We start from the raw sequence: 19,899 nt of genomic DNA, 5'->3' as shown, positions 1-19,899 counted from the left end.
TTTTATCACACATAGTAAAAGGAAGAAAGCTACTGTTGTAAGCAGAGAGCAGTAAAATTCAAAATACTTTGTTCACTATGCATTCATGGAGGTTGAGATGAGCTTTTCAGGCTGCTCTAATCCTTAGTGCAGTGGGATAGCTATCAAAAGCTGTTACAAATGCATTCCTCCACTTACTTGGAACCAAGATGCAATGTGTCATCCTGGGGGAAATGGACTTTGTGATAAATTTACACATCTGTGACCTCCAGTCTCAATTACCGTGACTTCCTGTGCCTTGAGGTGAAAACCCATGTAATGTTGAAGCTGATAAGCAATGCAATACACTGCCAGCACATCACTCCTGTATATCAGAAATCCCTGGTTGAAGTTCAAGGTCATGGGCTTGAACTGCAGAACTTCAGTGGGCTGGGACAAAGTATTTCAGACATATCTTCCTGTGTGGCAGCAGCTTGCCTGAATACTGCATCCATTAAAAAAAAGGGAATGTTTTTAACATGATTAGAAAAATGGGCAAAACTTGAAGAATAATGATGAAAGGCAACTACAGGACTACCTCCACAATAGATTCAAATGGCTGCAATTATGTGTGTGTCTCTCTCAGACACAAGTACACAAACGTATTTATACTATATTCATTACTATGGTAACTGGTAACTGGTAACTTCAGACAAATACTTGGGTGTGTTACACCTAGACCTAAATTTTCATCATCTCACTGATGATGTCAGTGGAGATGTGACAGATACCTCATTAGTCAAATGGTGCTGCAACTTTGTGCAAGATTAAAAGAAAAAAAGTTGCCTAGGTCTTCAATAGATATGAACTGCAGGACAGAATCAAACAGTCCTCCTGATAACAGCGCACCTCTCTTTTGTGAGAATTCTTTGTAACCTTTACTTGAAGGGACTAACTTGTTAAGACCTTACTCATAAAAAGCTTTTGGTTATTTCCTGAAATGGGGTGCAATCTACCTTTTAGATGTTTCCTGACAAATGAACCTCAGAGCAGTATTCCAGGTTGCCTATTTACAGTGCCACCTCTCACAGAGTAATTGAATATTTACTAAGCAATACAGAAATCTAACTGGGAGCACAACTCTGATGTGGCGACTAATGCTCTCTATGTAAGAGGGGACCAGTAGGTGTCCGTCTACTGTTTAGGCAGGTTTTTTAATACAAGTTCCTTTAAGAAAGGTTTGGAAACCAAGCCTTCTACCTCCAAAGGAAACTTTAATAGGAAACCTTCACAGCACCAACTGGGGAGAGCCTAGGGCAGTCACAGCTTATGCCTGAAAACAAGGATGAGACAGGCTGTAACTTTTTGAGGGAAGATGAAGCAAAATGTAGATTTTTTCACAATCTAGCTAAGTGCTCCAACTGTTAAATTACTCTCTCTACTGTGGGAAAATGAGAGGGCAGCAGTTCCTCCCCCGTGAATATCTCATGTAAGGCCCAAGTTGGCAAGTGTTCTTAAAGAAAGCCTAGTAGTTTTATCCTTATGGAAGGACATCTATATTGGAGATTCCAATGACTGTTCAATAACAGTCCTATACAAACTGACAGGATGCAAGCATTCTGAGAATGCCCAGAAATGCAATTTTATATTCAAAAGAAAATTTCTAATGAAAAAAAAAAAAAAAAAAAAAAAAAAAAAAAAAAAAAAAAGGTGTGTGTAAATCTGGGTGCTTCTGGGTTTAAAATTAGCTGTTGAGTGGTAGTTCAGTAATTTAAGTACTAGATGTAAATACTTTCCCAGTAAAGGAGACCTTGATGATAAAATTCTTCTGTGTATTTCTTTGGTGCCAAATGTCCTCAACATCTGTGAAATTAATTAGGAACTGAAGAATTCAGCACATCTCAGATAGAGCTTTTGAATTACTGTTATATTATATTGCATTTGAATAATCAGAAGGTTTTTATTTTCTGCAAAATTTCAGGTATACTATACCTAAATATATTACATTATACCTGATTTTTTCAGGTACATATTGGTATACTAACCGATAGTGTCCTAGGCAGAAAGAAGAAAAGACAGATATTGAATGATTATGCCACCCACCAACATAACAGTAAGAAATGTTATATCTTATCAACAAAATCTCTTTCCATAATTTTCTCTGAAGAAAAAACATTGTACTAATTCATGAAACCAACTGCACATGCTATCTGATCCTTTGATAAAAGTGATATGAGATACTCTATATGGACCTTTTTCATATGGTATAGGGAACAATTCTTAAAAGAGGCAAACTTAATATTTAAACACAGGATTGCATAAATTGTGATAACAGACCTAAACAAGCATTAAACTGTTGTGACCTAAAATGAGTTATTACTTTCTCTGGTGATTTCACCCTGATGGACAGCAGAACTTTACCACAACCACTCTGTCACTCCCCCTCCTCAAAGGAAGAGAGGGAGAAAATATGATGGAAAGGGCTCAAGGGTTGAGATAAAGAAAGGGAGATCACTCAACAATTATCATCATGGGCAAAACAGACTCAGCATAGGAAGATTAATGCAACTTATTGCCTATTACTAACAGACTAGAACAGTGAGAACTAAAAGAAAACTATAAACACCCCACCACCATCTAATCCACTCTCTTCCACCTCCTTCCCCTGAGCAGTGCAGGGGAACAGGGAATGGGGGGCTGCGTTCAGACCTTGATGCTTCATCTCCAATGTTCCTTCATGGTTGCTCTCTGCCCCTGCTCCACGCGGGGTCCCTTTCACGGGATGTTGTCCTTCCTGAACTGATCCTGAGGGGGCTGCCCACAAGCAGCAGCTCTTCAAGAACTGCTCCCACATGGCTCTGTACCATGGGATCCATACCCCAGGAGCAAACTGCTCCAGCACGGGTCCCCCATGGGCGGCAGCTCACCCCAGACCCCTGCTCTTACGTGGGCTCCTCTCCACGGGCTGCAGCTCCGGCCTATGGCCTGCTCGTGTGGGGGCTTTCCATGGGCTGCAGCCTTCTCCAGGCCACATCCACCTGCTCCACCATGGGCTCCTTCACAGGTTGCAGCATGGAGATCTGCTCCTTGTGGGACACATGGGCTGCAGGGGGACAGCCTGCTCCACCAGGGGCCTCTCCACAGGCTGCAGGGGAACTGCTGCTGTGTGCCTGGAGCACCTCCTGCCCTCCTTCTGCATTGACCTTGGGGTCTGCAGGGCTTCTTCTCACTCCCCACTCTCCCAGCTGCTGTCAAACCGCAGGGTTGTTTTTTTTGTTTGTTTGTTTATTTGTTTGTTTGTTTTTTCCCATTTCTTCAATCTGCTCTCCCAGAGGCCCACCCAGCATCACTTCCCATCTTGTACCTTTTGGAGCTGACTGGAGCTGGCTCTGATCTGGCATGGGGCAGCTGCTGGGCTCTGCTCACAGAGGCCACCCCTGCAGAGTTCCCCTATCAAAACCTTGCTAGGCAAACCCAGTATTCTTTCTAACTAAATATGGTATGTGTTTGCAAACTTAATCTTGTTTTGATCGTAATCTTTAGGTATTTTTGCATTTTTTCATCGTAATAAATGTTTATTTATTTATTTATTTTTCTAACCAAGCAGAAAGCATAACTTGCTTTAAAATAGTTATGGTATTCCATGAAAACAGTCCTGTTCAACAAAGAATCTTTCCCACATTTCACTGGAAATTTAGAATGCGGTGCATCAGATACATTACATCTTCTTCAGATTTAGTCCTTTTCCACTTACCTCTCTAAAACGTGTGTTCTTGTCAGCTCTCAAAAGCTAAGCAATTATTTTGTTTGCACAGGCCAGGAGTAATTAATGCCTTCCTTTCCCAAATAGACTCTATCAAGAAATACTCAGAACTTTCTGCTATGAAAATTAAGTAGAGCCTTTCAGAAAGAAGGAGCAAGAACAGTCATGGGAGATTTGCTAACATTAATGAGATTCTGGTTTCTTCTGTGTCTCATTCTGAACAGTAGTTCAGAATGGTCAGTTAAGCATTTTTTAAAAACATATGTATTTCTATTGCTTTGTTTTGGTTTTATTACATGTTAGGCTTTTCTACATATGTTACTAAGAGGTGGAGGCAGAATAAAGGGGAAGGGCAGACTATTTATAATCTATTTGGAGCCACTTTCAATGTTTGTAGGAAGGCTGCTGTACTAGAAAGCAAGGGAAACAATTCTCTTTCAGACGGTGACAAAGTTTCCATCATGAAGCTAAAAGCAGAAACCTATAGATTGGATATCACAGAGTATTGTTTGTAAAATCGTGATTATCCTCTATCTAGGAGCAGAATACTCAATGTTATTTTTTAATTTTGCAAATTTGTTCTAAATACGGGTCTTCGGGTAGGAGGATGAAAACTGGTTAATTTAGAAAGATGACATGGTTTCAGGGTTCTCAGTACAATGGACATCTTCCCAAACTTTTTCCAACAGGGATTTTGTGGTGTTTTCCAAAGCCAGTCCATTGCCTTACCTAATTTCCTCAGAAACCAAATCCTCCACCAGGTCCCATCATTATACTTTGTCAGAACTCCCAACAGTTTTTACCAGGCTTTTTACTTCTTATTGTCCCAGGAAAGAAAATATTGTCAAGGTATGACTTGTGACGAGCAATACATCCAATGACTTGGACTGGCTGACCACAGAGGGGCAAATTATGGCATGAATTAATGCAATAGAAAGCTGCTATACAGTGTACTTTAAATTGCAGATGAGGTACTAACACACTCCATGGAAGTTGGTGTCAGTAAGAGAGCAGATCACTAATCAACTGGTTTGCTGTATTAAGTCCTTACCTGGACTTAATTTTCTAAATATTTTCTCTTCTGTCACTCCAGAAATCTCTGGGCAAAATGTTAAACTTCATTGTCATTCAGATGGTCACAGTGTAGTGTCTTTACTATTTATTGGAAAGCAAATAATCAAAATCACTGATGAGAATAAAAAGTAGGTAATGAGACAGTAGGATAGACAGAAGTGGCTGTTTATAATAAAATACAAGCTATTTTTTAAGTGGATCAGCAGCATTGACTACAACACTATGATCATTAAAAATTATGAAAAATGCATTTGGGAATCATATATCAGTATCACTTGGAGTTAATTAACATAAGTGTCCATACAGAATTTTTAGGTGTACATGGGAAAAGTATGTAATTTACAGATTCAAGTCACCCCTTCGTATCTATCAGACACAAAGCTCTATGCAGGGTGAAGCATTTCCAAACAGATGGAAGTGCTCAGGGAAATGAGGAGGTAGAAGCTTCAAAACAAGCAAAATGCAGTGCTTTTCCACACAGTAGGAATTAAATTGTAAAGCAGGTTGTCAGAAAATACTGTGTTATTCTGAATTATGAATAGGTTCAAGAACAGATTTGTGAAGGTTAAATTTATTGATGGATGTTGAACATAGATGCAACCTCTGGCTAAGACTTCCCTAAACTGGCCAGAGGCTGCTAATATAAAGCTGTCTATATATCATATTTCCTGCAAGTTTTTCTGTGCATTTGCTAATGGGCATTGTCAGACACTGGATATTCTGGTCTGATGTGATGCGACATTTTTTGCATTTTTAAATACTGACACTTAAAGACTGAAACTTAACAAAAAAATATATATATATATATAATTATTTTAAAGACTGAAACTTAACAAAATTCATGGGACTTGCACAAAATCTGGTCACACTTTATGTCTCTGACTTAGTTCTTCAGGACTAAGGGTGCCCTGTACCCATGTTTAGCCTCTATACTGGTTGCTCAAAGTGCACAGGTCATCACAGATGCCCTAGGTGCTTTTCTCCCTGAGAACACTGAACAGCCACTTTGAAGCGTAACAAAGTCTGTGTCTCACACTACAGAATGACAGAAATTAGAAGGATAAGGTCTGCAGATGGAAATTTTAAAGAAACAATAAGAGGAAGCAAATGACAAATAGTATTTAATGTTGCAAATTTGACGGTGCCATTGCTAGTGCCAATGTTATCAGCATGTCAGTGTAAAACCTGTGTGCCAGCCCAGCAACTGGACCACCATGCCTGGCGTGAAGCTGCAGTGGACTAAATTTTGGAAGAAAAGACAGTCACTGTGACCACTAATTTCAGATGAATTCTGAAACTTAGAAGAATTCTTTTGCTTGAATTTGGTCGTTCTGGAAACAACATTCTTCAGAGTTAAGGTTCCTTTCACAATGCTATAAATGTCCATTTCTCTTCCTCTATGCTCATACAATACTTTGTGTGATGAGGTCCTATATACTATGATTTACTATAAAACAAACTGACTGTGATTACAGTATACGTATAATGAACAATTACTTAAGGAATAAATATAATCATAAGTAAAATATCCTAAAAAAATATTGAGTGGAAGACAGCAAATGACAAGTGTAAGGATTGATTAAAAAAAAATAAAAAAATATCCTGACTGAAATCCCCATTACATTCTGTCACACTTTTTCATGTGTAACTTCTTTTTTGAGATAGCTTATCTTCCTCAGTGGTGTTATTGGAGAGTGTGTCAATGAAATACTACAATTTCCATCGGCTGCCCATGCTGTCCTCTGTGCTGAATGCCCATCCCTCACCTGACGCAGTCACTGTCACCACCATAGCTTATTTCCTCACAGTGGGCAGTACATTATCTTTCCAGTGGCAAAGAGTAGTTTCTTTTTTAATTGATTTTTTCCCCCCAGGGGACATGATCCCCATGGACATCGCCCTTTTTGGGTAGTACGTAGACAATAGCAGTGTCACTGAGTAGCTCTGCAAAGCAGGGTACTGTTGAGACTGTTGTACAAAATGCTTCTGTTTTGCAAAACTATCTGAATGTACTGGTGCTGTGTGACAAAGTACATTCAAAACATTTGCACAAACCTATCCATCCTGCAAATACGGTCTGCAGAGAGATGCATGATAATATGAAATGGAGTTTGGTGCCTATCCTAAAGCGCTAAAACTGTGAAGACTTTTTTCCACCAGAGCTGTAAAGTACTGCATCACCCCTTACGAATGGTCTGCTTCTTAGAAAGATAAATGGAGCCCCAAAGAACTGCAATTAGTTACCATCAGTTTGGGATGAACGTAAAAATGATGAATACCTGCATAAGTAATAAAGTGGAGGTGGAACTGATTGTTTTTAATTTGGGGCCAGGACAACAGCCTCCATTAACCAATATAGCCAATAGACTATGAGTTGGCGTCACTCCAAAATTTGATTTGTTGCTGCTTTTAATGTTTGCTCTGCAATCACAAACATTTTGTTCCTGGGTACATCAGATCCAGGTGACTTTTTAAATACAGAAATGCTTAAGTAGAACAGTTTTAAAGAAAAACAAACCACAACTTCCCTTTAGGAAGACTCAATTACTAAATAATAACAACAACAAAACAAACAAACAAACTAAAATGACTCTATACTTGGAAACTTTATTTAATTCAGATACTACCTGGAAGATAACAGATAACAGAAGTTAATGGTGTACACCGCTGTATATTTTTTTTTATTTTTTTTTTTTTTTTTACACAGCACCACATTACCTTCAGATTATGGTAATTCTCAAGTACAAAATTAAGTACAGAACAAATTCCTTGAGGTTCAGAAATGCTGAGATCTGCAGTTGTCTCTTGAGCCAGTGGGAACTTCAGATACTTGGCACTCATGAAAATAAAGTGAAAATAAAATAAAAATAAAGATATCTGCAAATCTAGCTGCTTGACAATAAACATTACCTTCTGCTCTCTTTCCATTTCCCTTGAAAATTACCTACAACTTGTTTTGCAGGTAAAATGAGCTCAGACAGGTGCTTTTGTGGTTACATATGTACGTGTTCTTTTATTCAACAAATGGGTCTCTTCTTCCATCAGATATTTTGGAAGAAGAGGATTGCTTTTCATGCTGAATGGGTATGATGTGATGTATCGTAAGTGTATGCCATCCAGAAGTCTGTTTCTTTATCAAATATTCATATAAGTAAGTACCACTTTACTTTAACACTGAGGGTACACTGAGATGCATTACCAGTAAAGTGCAGTGATAAAGCCAATAAGGAAATCAGACAGAAGTAAAGATTTCTCTACACCATGAACTCTTGAGGTCCCGTCTTTGTGGTCCTTATTCAGTGAACTCCCTCTCTGAACACAAGGGGATAGAAAGACTTGGAAAAAAACATGTTTGAAAACCATGTTTGAAATTATTCTGGTCCAAATTAGCTTGACAATAAAATGGCTTGTACTTTAAAGAAGATGCATGAGGCTAACTAAATGGAGACCCTATCTCACTTTATCTGGTATACAGAAATTAAAGACCTAAATACACAATTCCCAGCAAAGGGAACTTGGATTTATGGACACAATGGGTATCAACACTAAAACTAACAATTAAGCATTTCTGTTTAAAAAGAACTAATGATTTGGTTATATATGAAAAAAGCAAGAAAGCAAGAGAGAAGGAAGGAAGGAAGGAAGGAAGGAAGGAAGGAAGGAAGGAAGGAAGGAAGGAAGGAAGGAAGGAAGGAAGGAAGGAAGGAAGGAAGGAAGGAAGGAAGGAAGGAAGGAAGGAAGGAAGGAAGGAAGGAAGGAAGGAAGGAAGGAAGGAAGGAAGGAAGGAAGGAAGGGGAAAACTGAATTTGCTTTGACAAAACAACTTCTCAATTTTCCTTCTAATGTGATATGACTCATCTCAAAGCCATTGCAAAAGCAGTAAACAAACTACACCAACTCAGTAGCCATCATCTGCCATGAACTTTTTAAAAATAAAACTATTACTGAGCTACTTTTCTTGTCTTATATACAGATAAACTTATTTTCCCAGTAGAAACAGCACTTCACTTTATCTTCATTTCTTTTACCATGTTTCCCTCGCTGCTAACATAAACCTGTGAAGTATCTCTTTAAGACAATAATTTATTTCCATGAGAAGCAAATTAAAGTAATTTGGAGTAGTTTTACTTATTTTCAAAACAATTTATTTCCTGTGAAGTAAATCAAAAGGTGAAAGTTTGATTAGTAATATATTTTATGTGGCAAGTATCATTGATAGCATTTTAGGTATGTAACCTGTTGATTCTGTTTGTCGTTCATTGAACTAATTTTATAATTGGAACTGTAAAAGAAATAAAATGATTAGTCCTTCTTTGTTCTATAATCCCTCTATAATCTAATTTCTTCAAAATAGCTGCAAGATAATATATTGTCATGAAGATCAAAACGAAAACTATAAGCTGGCTTCTCCACTCTTAATTATCTGTTATTGTTTCTATGATGACTATTTATTATTATCACATAGCTAATAAAAGAAATGTAAATCACTCAATAATGCATCTGAAGTAAGCTTCTCTACTGGTGTAAATCAACTGAGATCCATGCAGAGGATTTCATGATGTTATATTTTTTACAATAGTTCCTGTTTGCAGATTTTCAGATCCTTTGGGTTAGGCTCTTCACTGTGCTAAATGATACTACACTGGCAACTTCATTTTCCAAAATATTCCCTGATTCATTGCTTTAAAGAAATGACTTCAGAGCTTCTCTAGAGTTGACAGGGAAAATCTAAATTGTCATGGCAACATGAGTTGAAGAAATCCTTCTTTGCTGTTTGCATAGATCATCTCCATGCTATCAGTCTGTTTACTAAATGTTGCTAAAGAAAGCAATTAAAGGTTAATCTCTCCTCAGAAACAAATAAATTATATAACCACTGAAAACCAGCGGAGTGAGATATACTTCAGCTAGGTCAAAAATTCTGAGGCAACATGTATCTTCAATGTAAATGATGTTTCTGTGTTTATTTGCATAACATTTCTTATTAGTAATAACAATAAAGAGTTCAAATTCTTTGTATTCCTGTTAGAATTAGATTTGTTCTAGCATCCATGTTTTACTGTAACTTCTCTTTTTGATGTGTGGTTATAACAAAGGCTAGACTCAATGACCATTATGATTAATGATTTTTTTGTGTGTTCATGTATGTTTATGAGCACATGTGCATGCATGCATGCGTGTGTGTGAGTTCCCCTGGCTTTGGATCAGGTCACTCATGGGCAATCCAAACTATCCAACTGAGCACTAGATCACAACTAGTTCTGCATAGCAGAATTCTTTACCTCTACAGACTGTCAGATCTGTTTCAAATTAACTACCTTATGTACCTGGAAAAAATAAATAAATTAATTAATTAATTAATTAATTAGGGAAATTTCAACATTAACATGTATTATAAATAAATATCATGATAAAGCTTCCCCTATAAAGGTTTCATATTTAAAGAATGTATAAATGGCTGAGTACAGTCCATAATCAAAATGGTACTACTGCTGCCACTGTTGATTTCTTAAAATCTATTAGCACTACATTCTTCAGCATGAGAGACACTGCAAACAATGGGTCAAGGTGTGTGCTGAGGATATTTACATGCTAAGATAAAGAAAATCTATTTAATTTCTCAAGAGGAATGTCTGCAAATATAAAGGGTCACAGACTGTGATATTACCAAATGCTTGATTGTACCAAGGTTCTAAAAGTGAAAAATAAAACATTTTTTTTCCCCCACAAAATGATCGGTATGATTCAATCCATGTATTATAAGAAACATCAGCAGGATACCAATACAGAATCTGGCTGCTGGGGCAAGGCTAAAATAGTGTACTTAGTCACTTGGAAGCAGTCAGATTCTGCATTGATATCCCACAGATATTAGTGAGAACAGAGTGATTTGTCATGACCATTTGTTTCATGACCAGAAGCATTTAAAATTAGTCTAAAAATAAGTTAAACACTTTGCATTTTTTTTAATTTTATTAAAATGTCCCCTTCAAAAACTTCAGTGTTACGCAAGAATCTCTACAGTCAGGACAAATAAAAAGAGAAACAATGGGTCAAAATGATCCTATTTGCTGCTTATTTTCTTATGTAATGCCTTTTAAAGCATCACTCTTCCCTGTTTTCTTGTTGTCACTGTCATCTGCACTTTTTCTAAAGTACAGTACAAGGCAGGTTCCCCAAACTCACACATATTTCTGCAATATCTGGAGGCTTGCTCCCTGGCAAAATGACTGCTATGTTTCCTGCACCTCCAGCTGTGCTGTACACTGTCAGATTGGTATGGATCCTAAATTCCTTGGCATCTATTTTATACGCACCATGAGATCAGAGTGAGCCCTGGTGCACTCCTAAAACGAAACTTCTACCTCAAGAACAGTGCTCAAAGGCAAACCTAAGCTCTCTTTCACATATTTTGGATACACTATGCAAAGAGAATCCATCTCCCTGACCCGTTTCAGCAACAGACATTGCAAGCACAGTGAAGGTGCACAAGCTACTGCTGGACCACTATATAAAAAATAAAACATCTTGTTTGTGGTCTCCAGCCTCTTCAGGCACTACACATTGCTAGTGTTTCAGCAGCAGTGTAGGCAAAAAAAAAAGTTTCAATGTTTGTGTTCTCTTGGTTTTTTTGCATGTGAACTCAATATTGTGAGTAACACAAGTCAAAGGAAGAAAATAATGATTATGAAGTATTATACCTTGGCTATATTTGATCTGGAAATCATAGGATGAGGAAAAGATGTATCTCTAGCCCCAGATTTGCTCTCTGACAAATGTCAAAAGCCTGCTGGAAACAACCGAACTGTAAGAACATTTCAATAAAGGAATTGAATATAGGTGTTGAAATAGCTGTCTATATTAAAAACAAGGAATTTTTTCAGAAAAGAAATAAGAAATATTTCATGTTTTGCAAAAATTACATTAAAAAGTCATCACCTTGAAACTGAACTGAGAATAGGGCATGAAGCAGGTGCTGCAAAAGGTAATGTTAAAACACTGACAATATTTTATGCAACAGTTTGCAAAACAAACACTGCACACATAGTTTTATCCATTATTATTTATTCAGCCCCTCTGTCAGCTGCAGTGCTGCAAACATTTCTTTCAGAAAGCCACTGTACAATGGAGACATGAATAGGGAACATGATTCTGTACTTCAGTATCCGTGGGATACTGTAGGAAAGACATAAAACATCCGAGGACTAAAATGATACTATGTTTCTTTGTATATCATCCTTCATAATTTCTTTAAGGAAAAGAGGAAAAAATTGAGAAAAAGAAAAAAAAAATAGGAAGCAAAGCAGAGGTCACATAAAGCCATACTTTGAGATACTAGAAATTGTTTAAAAAGAAATTACTCCTTTAAGTAAGTAAACTCTTTAATATTACCAGGGGTGATTGCTTGGATTCATATACTGTGTCCCATCCTGTCCTCCCCTCCCTCCCCCCCCCCCCTTTTTTTTTTTGATGTTTCATGGATTTTCATGCATTCTTTGTCAGAAGTGCATGCTCACAAGAAATCATTAAACGGGATCTGGATTTACTACTCTGCTACAGTATCTACTGCATTTGTCTTATTCAGAGTACCAATATTTTCACAAGTGGCCAATTCAGATACTGCCAAAGTCAATAGAAATTTCAGTTTCAACTGCAGCAGAATAGGGTCACACAACTGTGCATGGTTACCTTTTCCTTGACACCGATGACTCAAAAAATTAAACTAAAAGAGGTGGAATCACTATTTCAGAACATGCATTAATGCAGTGTTAAAATGCAGAATCTAAAATTATAAAGCTGTAGCAAACTGGGATTAATTGTTATATTGGAAATTAGAACGTTACTAAATTGCAAGGAATTGTGATTTTTTTGCCTATCTTTTGCTAAAAGCAAATCGTTGATAATATTCTGATTAATCAAGAGGAATTTTGGTTAATCATGAGCAATATAACAGTGATTAAATCTTGCTTTGCTCTTTTAACTGAATATGCCCAACAGGTAAAAATGGCAAGAAACTGTTGTCATTCTCTCTCTCTTCTCCCCCCCCCCCCACACACACACTTTTTAATGAGTAAGAAATGTAGAAAAAAATGTTTGTAATACTTGTTATTGGCAATAAGATGCAGTATTACTCTTGTAAGAGTTTTCAGTGCATGCATGCTTCCATTTACCATTCAATTACTAAATGCAGGCAACTGATGAATGTTGCCTTTGTGTGTCAATATAACACTAGCAATAATCCAAGTAATTTGTTTAAGCAGTTATTCCATGGAGAAATGCTGATAACAAATATAGTGTAGATTTTCCCGAATGCAATAGAAATGTCATATAGTTGAATGAAATCTTTCATCTAGCCAGAATAAAGATGTGTGAGGACAAAGTAAGATCTTGCAGCTTTCCTCAGGCATTAATGGCATTTTTTCCCAATTTCAAAAGTTACTGGTTGATAAAAATGCTTTAAAGGACACTGCATCTGACATAGAAAAGTAAAGTAAAAGAAACTGATTCATACCCATTAGGAGAATTTCCATATGATTCTCATTCTTTACTCACTGCAGAAATTGGAAGAACATCCAATGTAGCTCATTTGAATCTCCCTAATTTTGCAATCACATGGGTAACTAGAGACTAGCTTCTTATTTGGGAACCCTGACTGAAATCCAGTTGTATACTTGAATTAAAGAAGAAATCATGGTGAATACTTATGCTACTGATTCACCGCTACAGTTAAACCATCAATTCCCCTTTTGACACTGCAGCCCCTGCTGGTTACAAGGAACCCAACACCATACTGCGGTAGCTCTACTTACACCTACAGATGTTTACTTGCAGAATAACATCATCATGTTCAAAGAGACATGATGGCTTAAAACAGATTTGAGCAAAATGAATTAAATAGTATGTTTAATTTCATTGGAGGCATTATACAGCTACATTATTAAGCAGTTACTTCTCCAAGGAAAGGTTGCAAGCGGAAGTTTAATGTGACAGCATATGGATGAAATGGATTCAAGAAGTTGAAATCAGTGGTCCCTACGTTTTTTCAGCCTTTCTATGGTAAATAGTAAATATTGGATGCATTCTAGGGTAAATAGTAAATATTGGATGCATTGTTTTCTGTTTAAAATATTCACAGATAAGCATAAGTTTCAGATTGGTTCTAATTCAGTGAGGCCAAAGTTTTAATGACTTCAAATAGTACAGGGGCTGTAGTCCTGTAGATGTCTTTTAAAAACTTGCATACATCAATGCATATGTAATGATACAATTATATAATGAGTAGTAAAGAGATGAAGAGCTAGGTTCCATGTTTGCATAGAAAAAGAATTCTGCAGGGGGAAAAAAAAAAAAAAAAAATCAAATCCACTCTCTTCTTTGCCCCCCCCACCCCCCCCAGAAAAAAAAAAAAAAAGGCTGATCAAAATCTTGCATATCTCTGTAGAGGGCTGTGGGAACGACAGTAAGTAAAATAAGCAGGGCATAATCCACATAATGTTTCCTATATCTACAGATCGCAGAAGATTTTGCTACATCCTGAAGTTCACGTGCTCATGCCTGCACGTCCTTGCAGGCTGTCACCAACTCCTCACACCAATATCCTGCTCCACTCACAGAGAAACTGGGAACCTTGGTACTGGCTGGTGATGGGAATTCAAATCTCATTGGTGGCTTGGTAGCATTGGTGGCTTGGTATGGAGTGATTGTAATGGGAAACCTTTGTTGAACTGCTATGCTCTGCTATGTTCTGTACTATTTTGTATTTAATTTTTGCTTACTTCCTATAACTCTATAAAGAGTTAAGAATGTTACAGACATCTTAATGCAAAATCAGAAAAGATACAAATTACTAAAAAGTAAGTACTTTTTTACATTAAAATGTAGCTTAATCATGTGGTCAGAGTTATTCTGGCTGTTCTGCTTTCTGTCCTTCTCTGGCCATTTCCCCACTGGTCTGGAGATGGGGTAAGGAATGCATCCACAAAATGTTTAGTATTCAGCTGGGTATTCAACACCTGGCTCTGCTGTTCTTTAAAAGATCCTTTTTCTTTTTTTCTTTTTCTTTTTTTCAGTTCATTTTCCCTAGAATTGCTTTAGCCTTCTCTGGAAGAGAATGGAGCCTCTCTAGAGGGACCAGCTTCACAGTTTGAGAAACACTGCTATGGAGAGAGAGAAAATACATGACTTTAAAAGAGAGAAACATTCGCAGTTCAACAAGAGTAGGCCTTAAACATAGTGGGAACTTTGTATGATGTAGTCACAACAATTATTTTGACAAAGTGATAACAGCAAACAGAAGGTGCATAAAATGTTTTGGTTTTCATTTCTAAAAAACAGCAATAACAAAAAAGAAAAACAAAAAAAAACTCTAAACAACAAAATGCTAAGCTATAGATGCAGGAGTCCTTTCACTGCCTGGATTTGATTTAGGAACAGGGATGTGTTCCTTTTGCTATTTCCATTAAACTGAATAATACCTCTGAAGTTGTACCATTAAAAAAAGCCTGCTTATCCCTCCCTCTCCCCCCCCCCCCCCCTTTTTTTGTTTTTGTTTTTGTTTTTGTTTAGGCAATTAGGTGACTGTGAAGGTGTTATATCTGGCTACCTTAACAAGTCCAGGAAATGATCTTCAAAACACATACTGGGATGATTTAAAGAATTACACAATTTGTGTTCCTATACTGAAAATAGATTGTCCACAGATCTCAGATCACAGCAGAAAGGCATTTTCATCTTTTATCTTGAATTCTAGTCTGATTTTGGTTTAAATCTACCATTTCTTCCGTAGCATTTTTTTTTTTATCAAAAAAAGGAAAAAGGCAGAGACGTGTTTCAAGTAAATCAAGATGTTTTTATATTTGCTTTTGTGAGGATATAGCCTATTAGAATTAGCAAATGGCTCTATAAACATGCCCATCTTAACATGCAAAGCTGAGCACAGTGCCGTTTGCCTTGTTGAGGTGTAATTGCTCTGATGGGGTAGTTTCTGGGCAAGTGGTTCCTTTGAAGGACTGCATGATAATTCCCCTTGATGTTTAAAGCATAGTATACAAGGAAGGTTCTCCCAAATGTTTTCCAGAATACTCAGATGCCTCAGTCAGATGAAACGAGTCCAAAGAAATGTACAGAGATGAACCTCAAGTCTACCACAAGGAACGATGGCGTATGTTCATTTTCGTCCTTTCTTTTTTCCTTTAAAAGTTACAGACAATTGCACAGCCACAGAGGGCTTACATTTTGTTTCATAATGAGGAACAACGTGAAAATCAGCCCACCTCTTCCTTACTGAAAGATAAGCGAAAGTGTGTGGCAACACCCCCAGAAATTCAATGTTTTGTTGTTGTCATTATTATTTTTTTAATCATAAAACCCCCAAACAAACCCAAAATGTTGTGAATTCCTGTCACAGTGACTACTGAATTACTTGATTACCAAGGGGCAGGTAAAACAAAGAGTTTTGGGGATCTATTAATTAAAATTGTACGTGCTCCTGAAAGCCCATGCTCTCCACGTTACTAAGGAAGGAGTTCTTTCACTCTCTAAACGTCAAATGTAATTTCAGCCTCAGGATTACATTTGACTAAATATAGATACCTGTGCTCAATTGCCCAGGAAGGTAAATGAGAAATAATTATGTCAAATGTCCCCGCTGGTTCCCCCTTCTACCTGTTGTTTGACTTCAATATTAAGTCAGTTTGTAGCCTTTCAGTAGGTGTGTTGCTACTCCACATTAAGCGAGGTATAATTACATTCTGCAGAGCAGCATCAGAGGCAGTGCCCGAGTGTTCCTGGCAAAGCCTTTGTATGTAAGCAAAACACGTCGGATCTCCGCTGAATAACCATGATCCAGCCTCCAGCTTTTCATATGTGCTGTCAGCCATGAAAAGAAAACACTTAAATGTCAAACGACAGAACCAGCCACAGTGTATTTAACAAATGAGCCGCGGGTGTCGGCCCGCCCCGGGAGCCGGCGGGGCCGGGGGGTGGCCGGGTGCAGCTCCGGGAGGGTCGGGGGGGGGGGGGTCGGAGGGAGGCAGTGGGGCGGGTGCTGGAAGTTTGGGCAGGGCGAGGACACCGGGCAGCATCCCTCCGTTGGGAGGAGAGGGGATGCGGGTTGCTCAGAGAACGGGAGCCGGGCTGAGCTGAGCCGGGCTGAACTGAATCGAGCCGGGTTAAGCTGAGCCGGGCTGTGCTGAGCCGAGCCGAGCCGAGCTGAGCCCCCCCTGCGACCACAGCAGGGCCGGGGGTAGCCGAGCGGCGCTGCCTGGCCAAGCGAGGCAGCGCCAGGATTTGGGCAGGGGCGCGGTGCGGAGCCGCAGCAGCTTCCCCGGACCGGGCACAGCTCCCGACCGGCTGCCGGCAGCCCGGGCCGGCCTTCCACCGCCTCTCCCTGCGGATCCCGGCTGCCAAAAAGGGGGAGCACCCTGCAGCACTGTCCCCCGGGAGCCCGGCCTCGGGGGAGAAAAAGGGGCTCCAGCAGCCTCACCCCGCAGCCCGGGCCGCGGTGGGCTCGCCCCGCTCGCCCCGCATCCTTCTCCCCTCCCTCCCCCCTGCAGAGGGCGAGTGAAATAATGAAAATTAAAAAAAAAAAAAAAAAAAAAAAGAAAAATAAAATGGTGGGAGCGATGCAAAGCGCCTTTGAAGGGTTAAAGGAGCCTCGCATAGCACAGACCACAAGGGGACCCGTCCTCCCGGAGGCAGGCAGGAACAGCCGGGAGCGAGGTGGGAGAGGGAAGAGGCTGTAACGGGGACAGGTGCTCGGCTGCGAGCAGCCTCTCTCCCTCCCAGCCTCCTTCCCTCTCTGCCTCCCTCCCTCGCTCGCTCCCGCACACACGCACTCGCATCCCTCTCCCAGCACGAGAAAAAGCACGGGGCTAACGAGAGGCGAAGTGAATAATGGGCAAGTTGTTGTCTCCAGCGATGAGGCAAGTGATGGGGCTGAGGCCAGCACCGAAGTTGTGTAACCCAATTCTCTACCGTCACCCCCCTCGTTTCTCCTCCCTCCCACCCCATTGATTTTAAGGAGAAACCCAGCCGGGGGTGGGAGACGCTCCCCGCCTCGCCGAGCAGCGAGGAGCCCCCATCCCTCGGGCACGGAGAGGGGGACGCCGGCCCCCCGCATCCCCACCTCCCCGCAACTTGCGGGGAGCGGAGCCGGCCGAAGGCGGGGGCGGCTCTCGGCGGCCACCCACTCCCCCCCGAGCACGGCGAAGGCAGGGGAGGCGGGGAGAGCCAAACTTGCCAGCCCGGGGACTGTCCCTCGCACGGCAGCGAGTGCCGTTGGTGCGTGTGCGGAGAGCGAAGTGTTCGCAAACTCCGGCGCTGCCCAGGGGGGGCTGGATGCGCTGTCCAGGGGGAGGCTGGATGCTCGCGGCTCTCCCACCGGCACCGCAGCAGCCGCTGCCCGGCTCCCGGGGCCGGTGCCCCCCGCGGGAGGCGGCGGCCGGGAACCGAGCCCTCGGGGAGCACCGGCGGACACGGGGAGACGGAGGGAGGGAGGCAGGGAGATGGGAGCCCTGGCTCGAGGAACCTTGGGGGCGAGAGGGCAGAGCCCATGCGAGCGGTTAGCGGGGGGAATCGGTGCCGTAACCACAGCCCGCACGAATCCGGTGCAGACCCTAATGCAAGAAACCCCAATCTTACCCTGAGCTGCAGTGAGGAGCCCCGCGCAGAAAACCAGCAGAGACTTGAATTTCCTCCACGCAGTCATGTCCGCAGTTATTCCACACACACACACACTCACACCAAAACCCCCGGCGGCTCTTGTCGGCTGCGCCCTCGTCCTCCGAGCGGCGGCGGGGCTGAGGACAGCGCCAAATCCCCCCGGCGGGGCGAGGAGAGGCGGAGAGGAGCGCTCCGGGTCCCGAGCGCCGCGCAGCGCCCGACGCCTCCTGCAGGACTGCGCGGGCGGCTGGCTCCGCTCCGCTCCCAGCATCAGTCCCGCTCCGCGCCGGGGCTGAGCCGCTCCGCACCCGCGGAGCCCCGGCGCCGCCGGCCGGCCGCCCGGGGGACGGGAGGCTTGGGGAGGAGGCGCGGCGGGCGGCGCGGCATCCACGGCCGCCGGAGGGGAGAGCCGGGCGAGCGGCGGCGGGAGAAGGCTGCGGGGAGTGCGAGGAAGAGGAGGAGGAGGAGGAGGAGGAGGGGAGAGGGAGGGATCGAGGCGAGAGCGGCGCAGGCAGCGCAGCGGAGAGCCTGCCAGCCACACGAGAAGAAGCAGCAGCAGCAGCCGCCGCCGCCGCCGCCGCCGGACTCAACCATCACTTCCCACCGAGAGGGGAAGGGGACGGCGCTGCGCAGCCGAGCCCGCAGCCGCCCCGCACCGCCGGCCAGCCCCCACGGACCCCCCCGGGGGCTGCCGACACCTCACCCGCTCGCCCCGGCCGTGGCCCCGCACGGGCACGGGCACCGTTGGGCCCCCGGGTGGCTGCCGGTAATCCCCTCCAGAGAGCCCCCCGGGGGATAAAGGAGCCCCCCCGAGTCCCCGCCGCCGCCCAGGTGCCCCCCGTCCCCTGTCCGCAGCCACCCCCGGGCAGGTTTGCAGGTGCTGCGTGCGGGAATCCCCGGCCAGCGCGACTTCCCGGGAGGGAGAAAGGCTGCCGGGTCCCCAGAGTGCCCCGTTGGGTGCCTCCGAGCTGCTCCCCAGAGCGAGCTGTTCTTCCCAAGGGGAAGGAGAGGAGCCAGCATCTCCTGGAGGAATGCTCTTTGTCTTTCCGTTGCCATTCCCTGTGGTTCCTGTTGCCAAGAGGAATTTCTGCCATTAACTAACCTTTCAATAATAGTAATAATAATAAAAAAAAAATCCAAAAAACAAAAAACCCACCCCCTTTCATGGCAGTATGCAGACGGAGGCTTCCCCAGCATCACCCCAAACCCACGAGTGTTGCTTGCTTGTGCCCAGGGGAAAGGAGCCGGTGGCCCAGAGCTGGCCTGTAACAGCGCTCATGGCTCTGGCAGGTGCTGCCCTTTGCCAACAGCAGTTTCTGTGCCAGGCCTGCCTGAAAAAAGACAAAAATTCACCCAAATCTGGCTTGTGACCCGTCAAGAATTGCAAAGCTTGCCACCAGCACCACTGTGCACTGGGCCTAACTACATAATTAATGCTTACC

At 42.2% G+C, this 19,899-nt stretch overlaps 1 protein-coding gene across 2 annotated transcripts in view; it reads right to left on the bottom strand.

Moving 5' to 3' along the window:
- CSMD1 (CUB and Sushi multiple domains 1) overlaps positions 1-19,222 on the bottom strand; it is a 1,153,949-nt gene extending 1,134,727 nt beyond the window's left edge. For both annotated transcript variants that reach the window (XM_068678424.1, XM_068678425.1), the window contains exon 1: positions 18,437-19,222. In XM_068678424.1, coding sequence (XP_068534525.1) covers positions 18,437-18,728 — 292 coding nt within the window. In that variant the 5' untranslated portion in view covers positions 18,729-19,222. The remainder of the gene's footprint in view (positions 1-18,436) is intronic.
- Between the last annotated feature and the right edge of the window lie 677 nt (positions 19,223-19,899).

This window comes from Anas acuta, chromosome 3 (genome assembly GCF_963932015.1).
Source record: "Anas acuta chromosome 3, bAnaAcu1.1, whole genome shotgun sequence".
Lineage (NCBI taxonomy): Eukaryota > Metazoa > Chordata > Aves > Anseriformes > Anatidae > Anas > Anas acuta.
The sequence above is the reverse complement of the archived record's forward strand: the minus strand, read 5'-3'. Positions and strand labels throughout refer to the sequence as shown.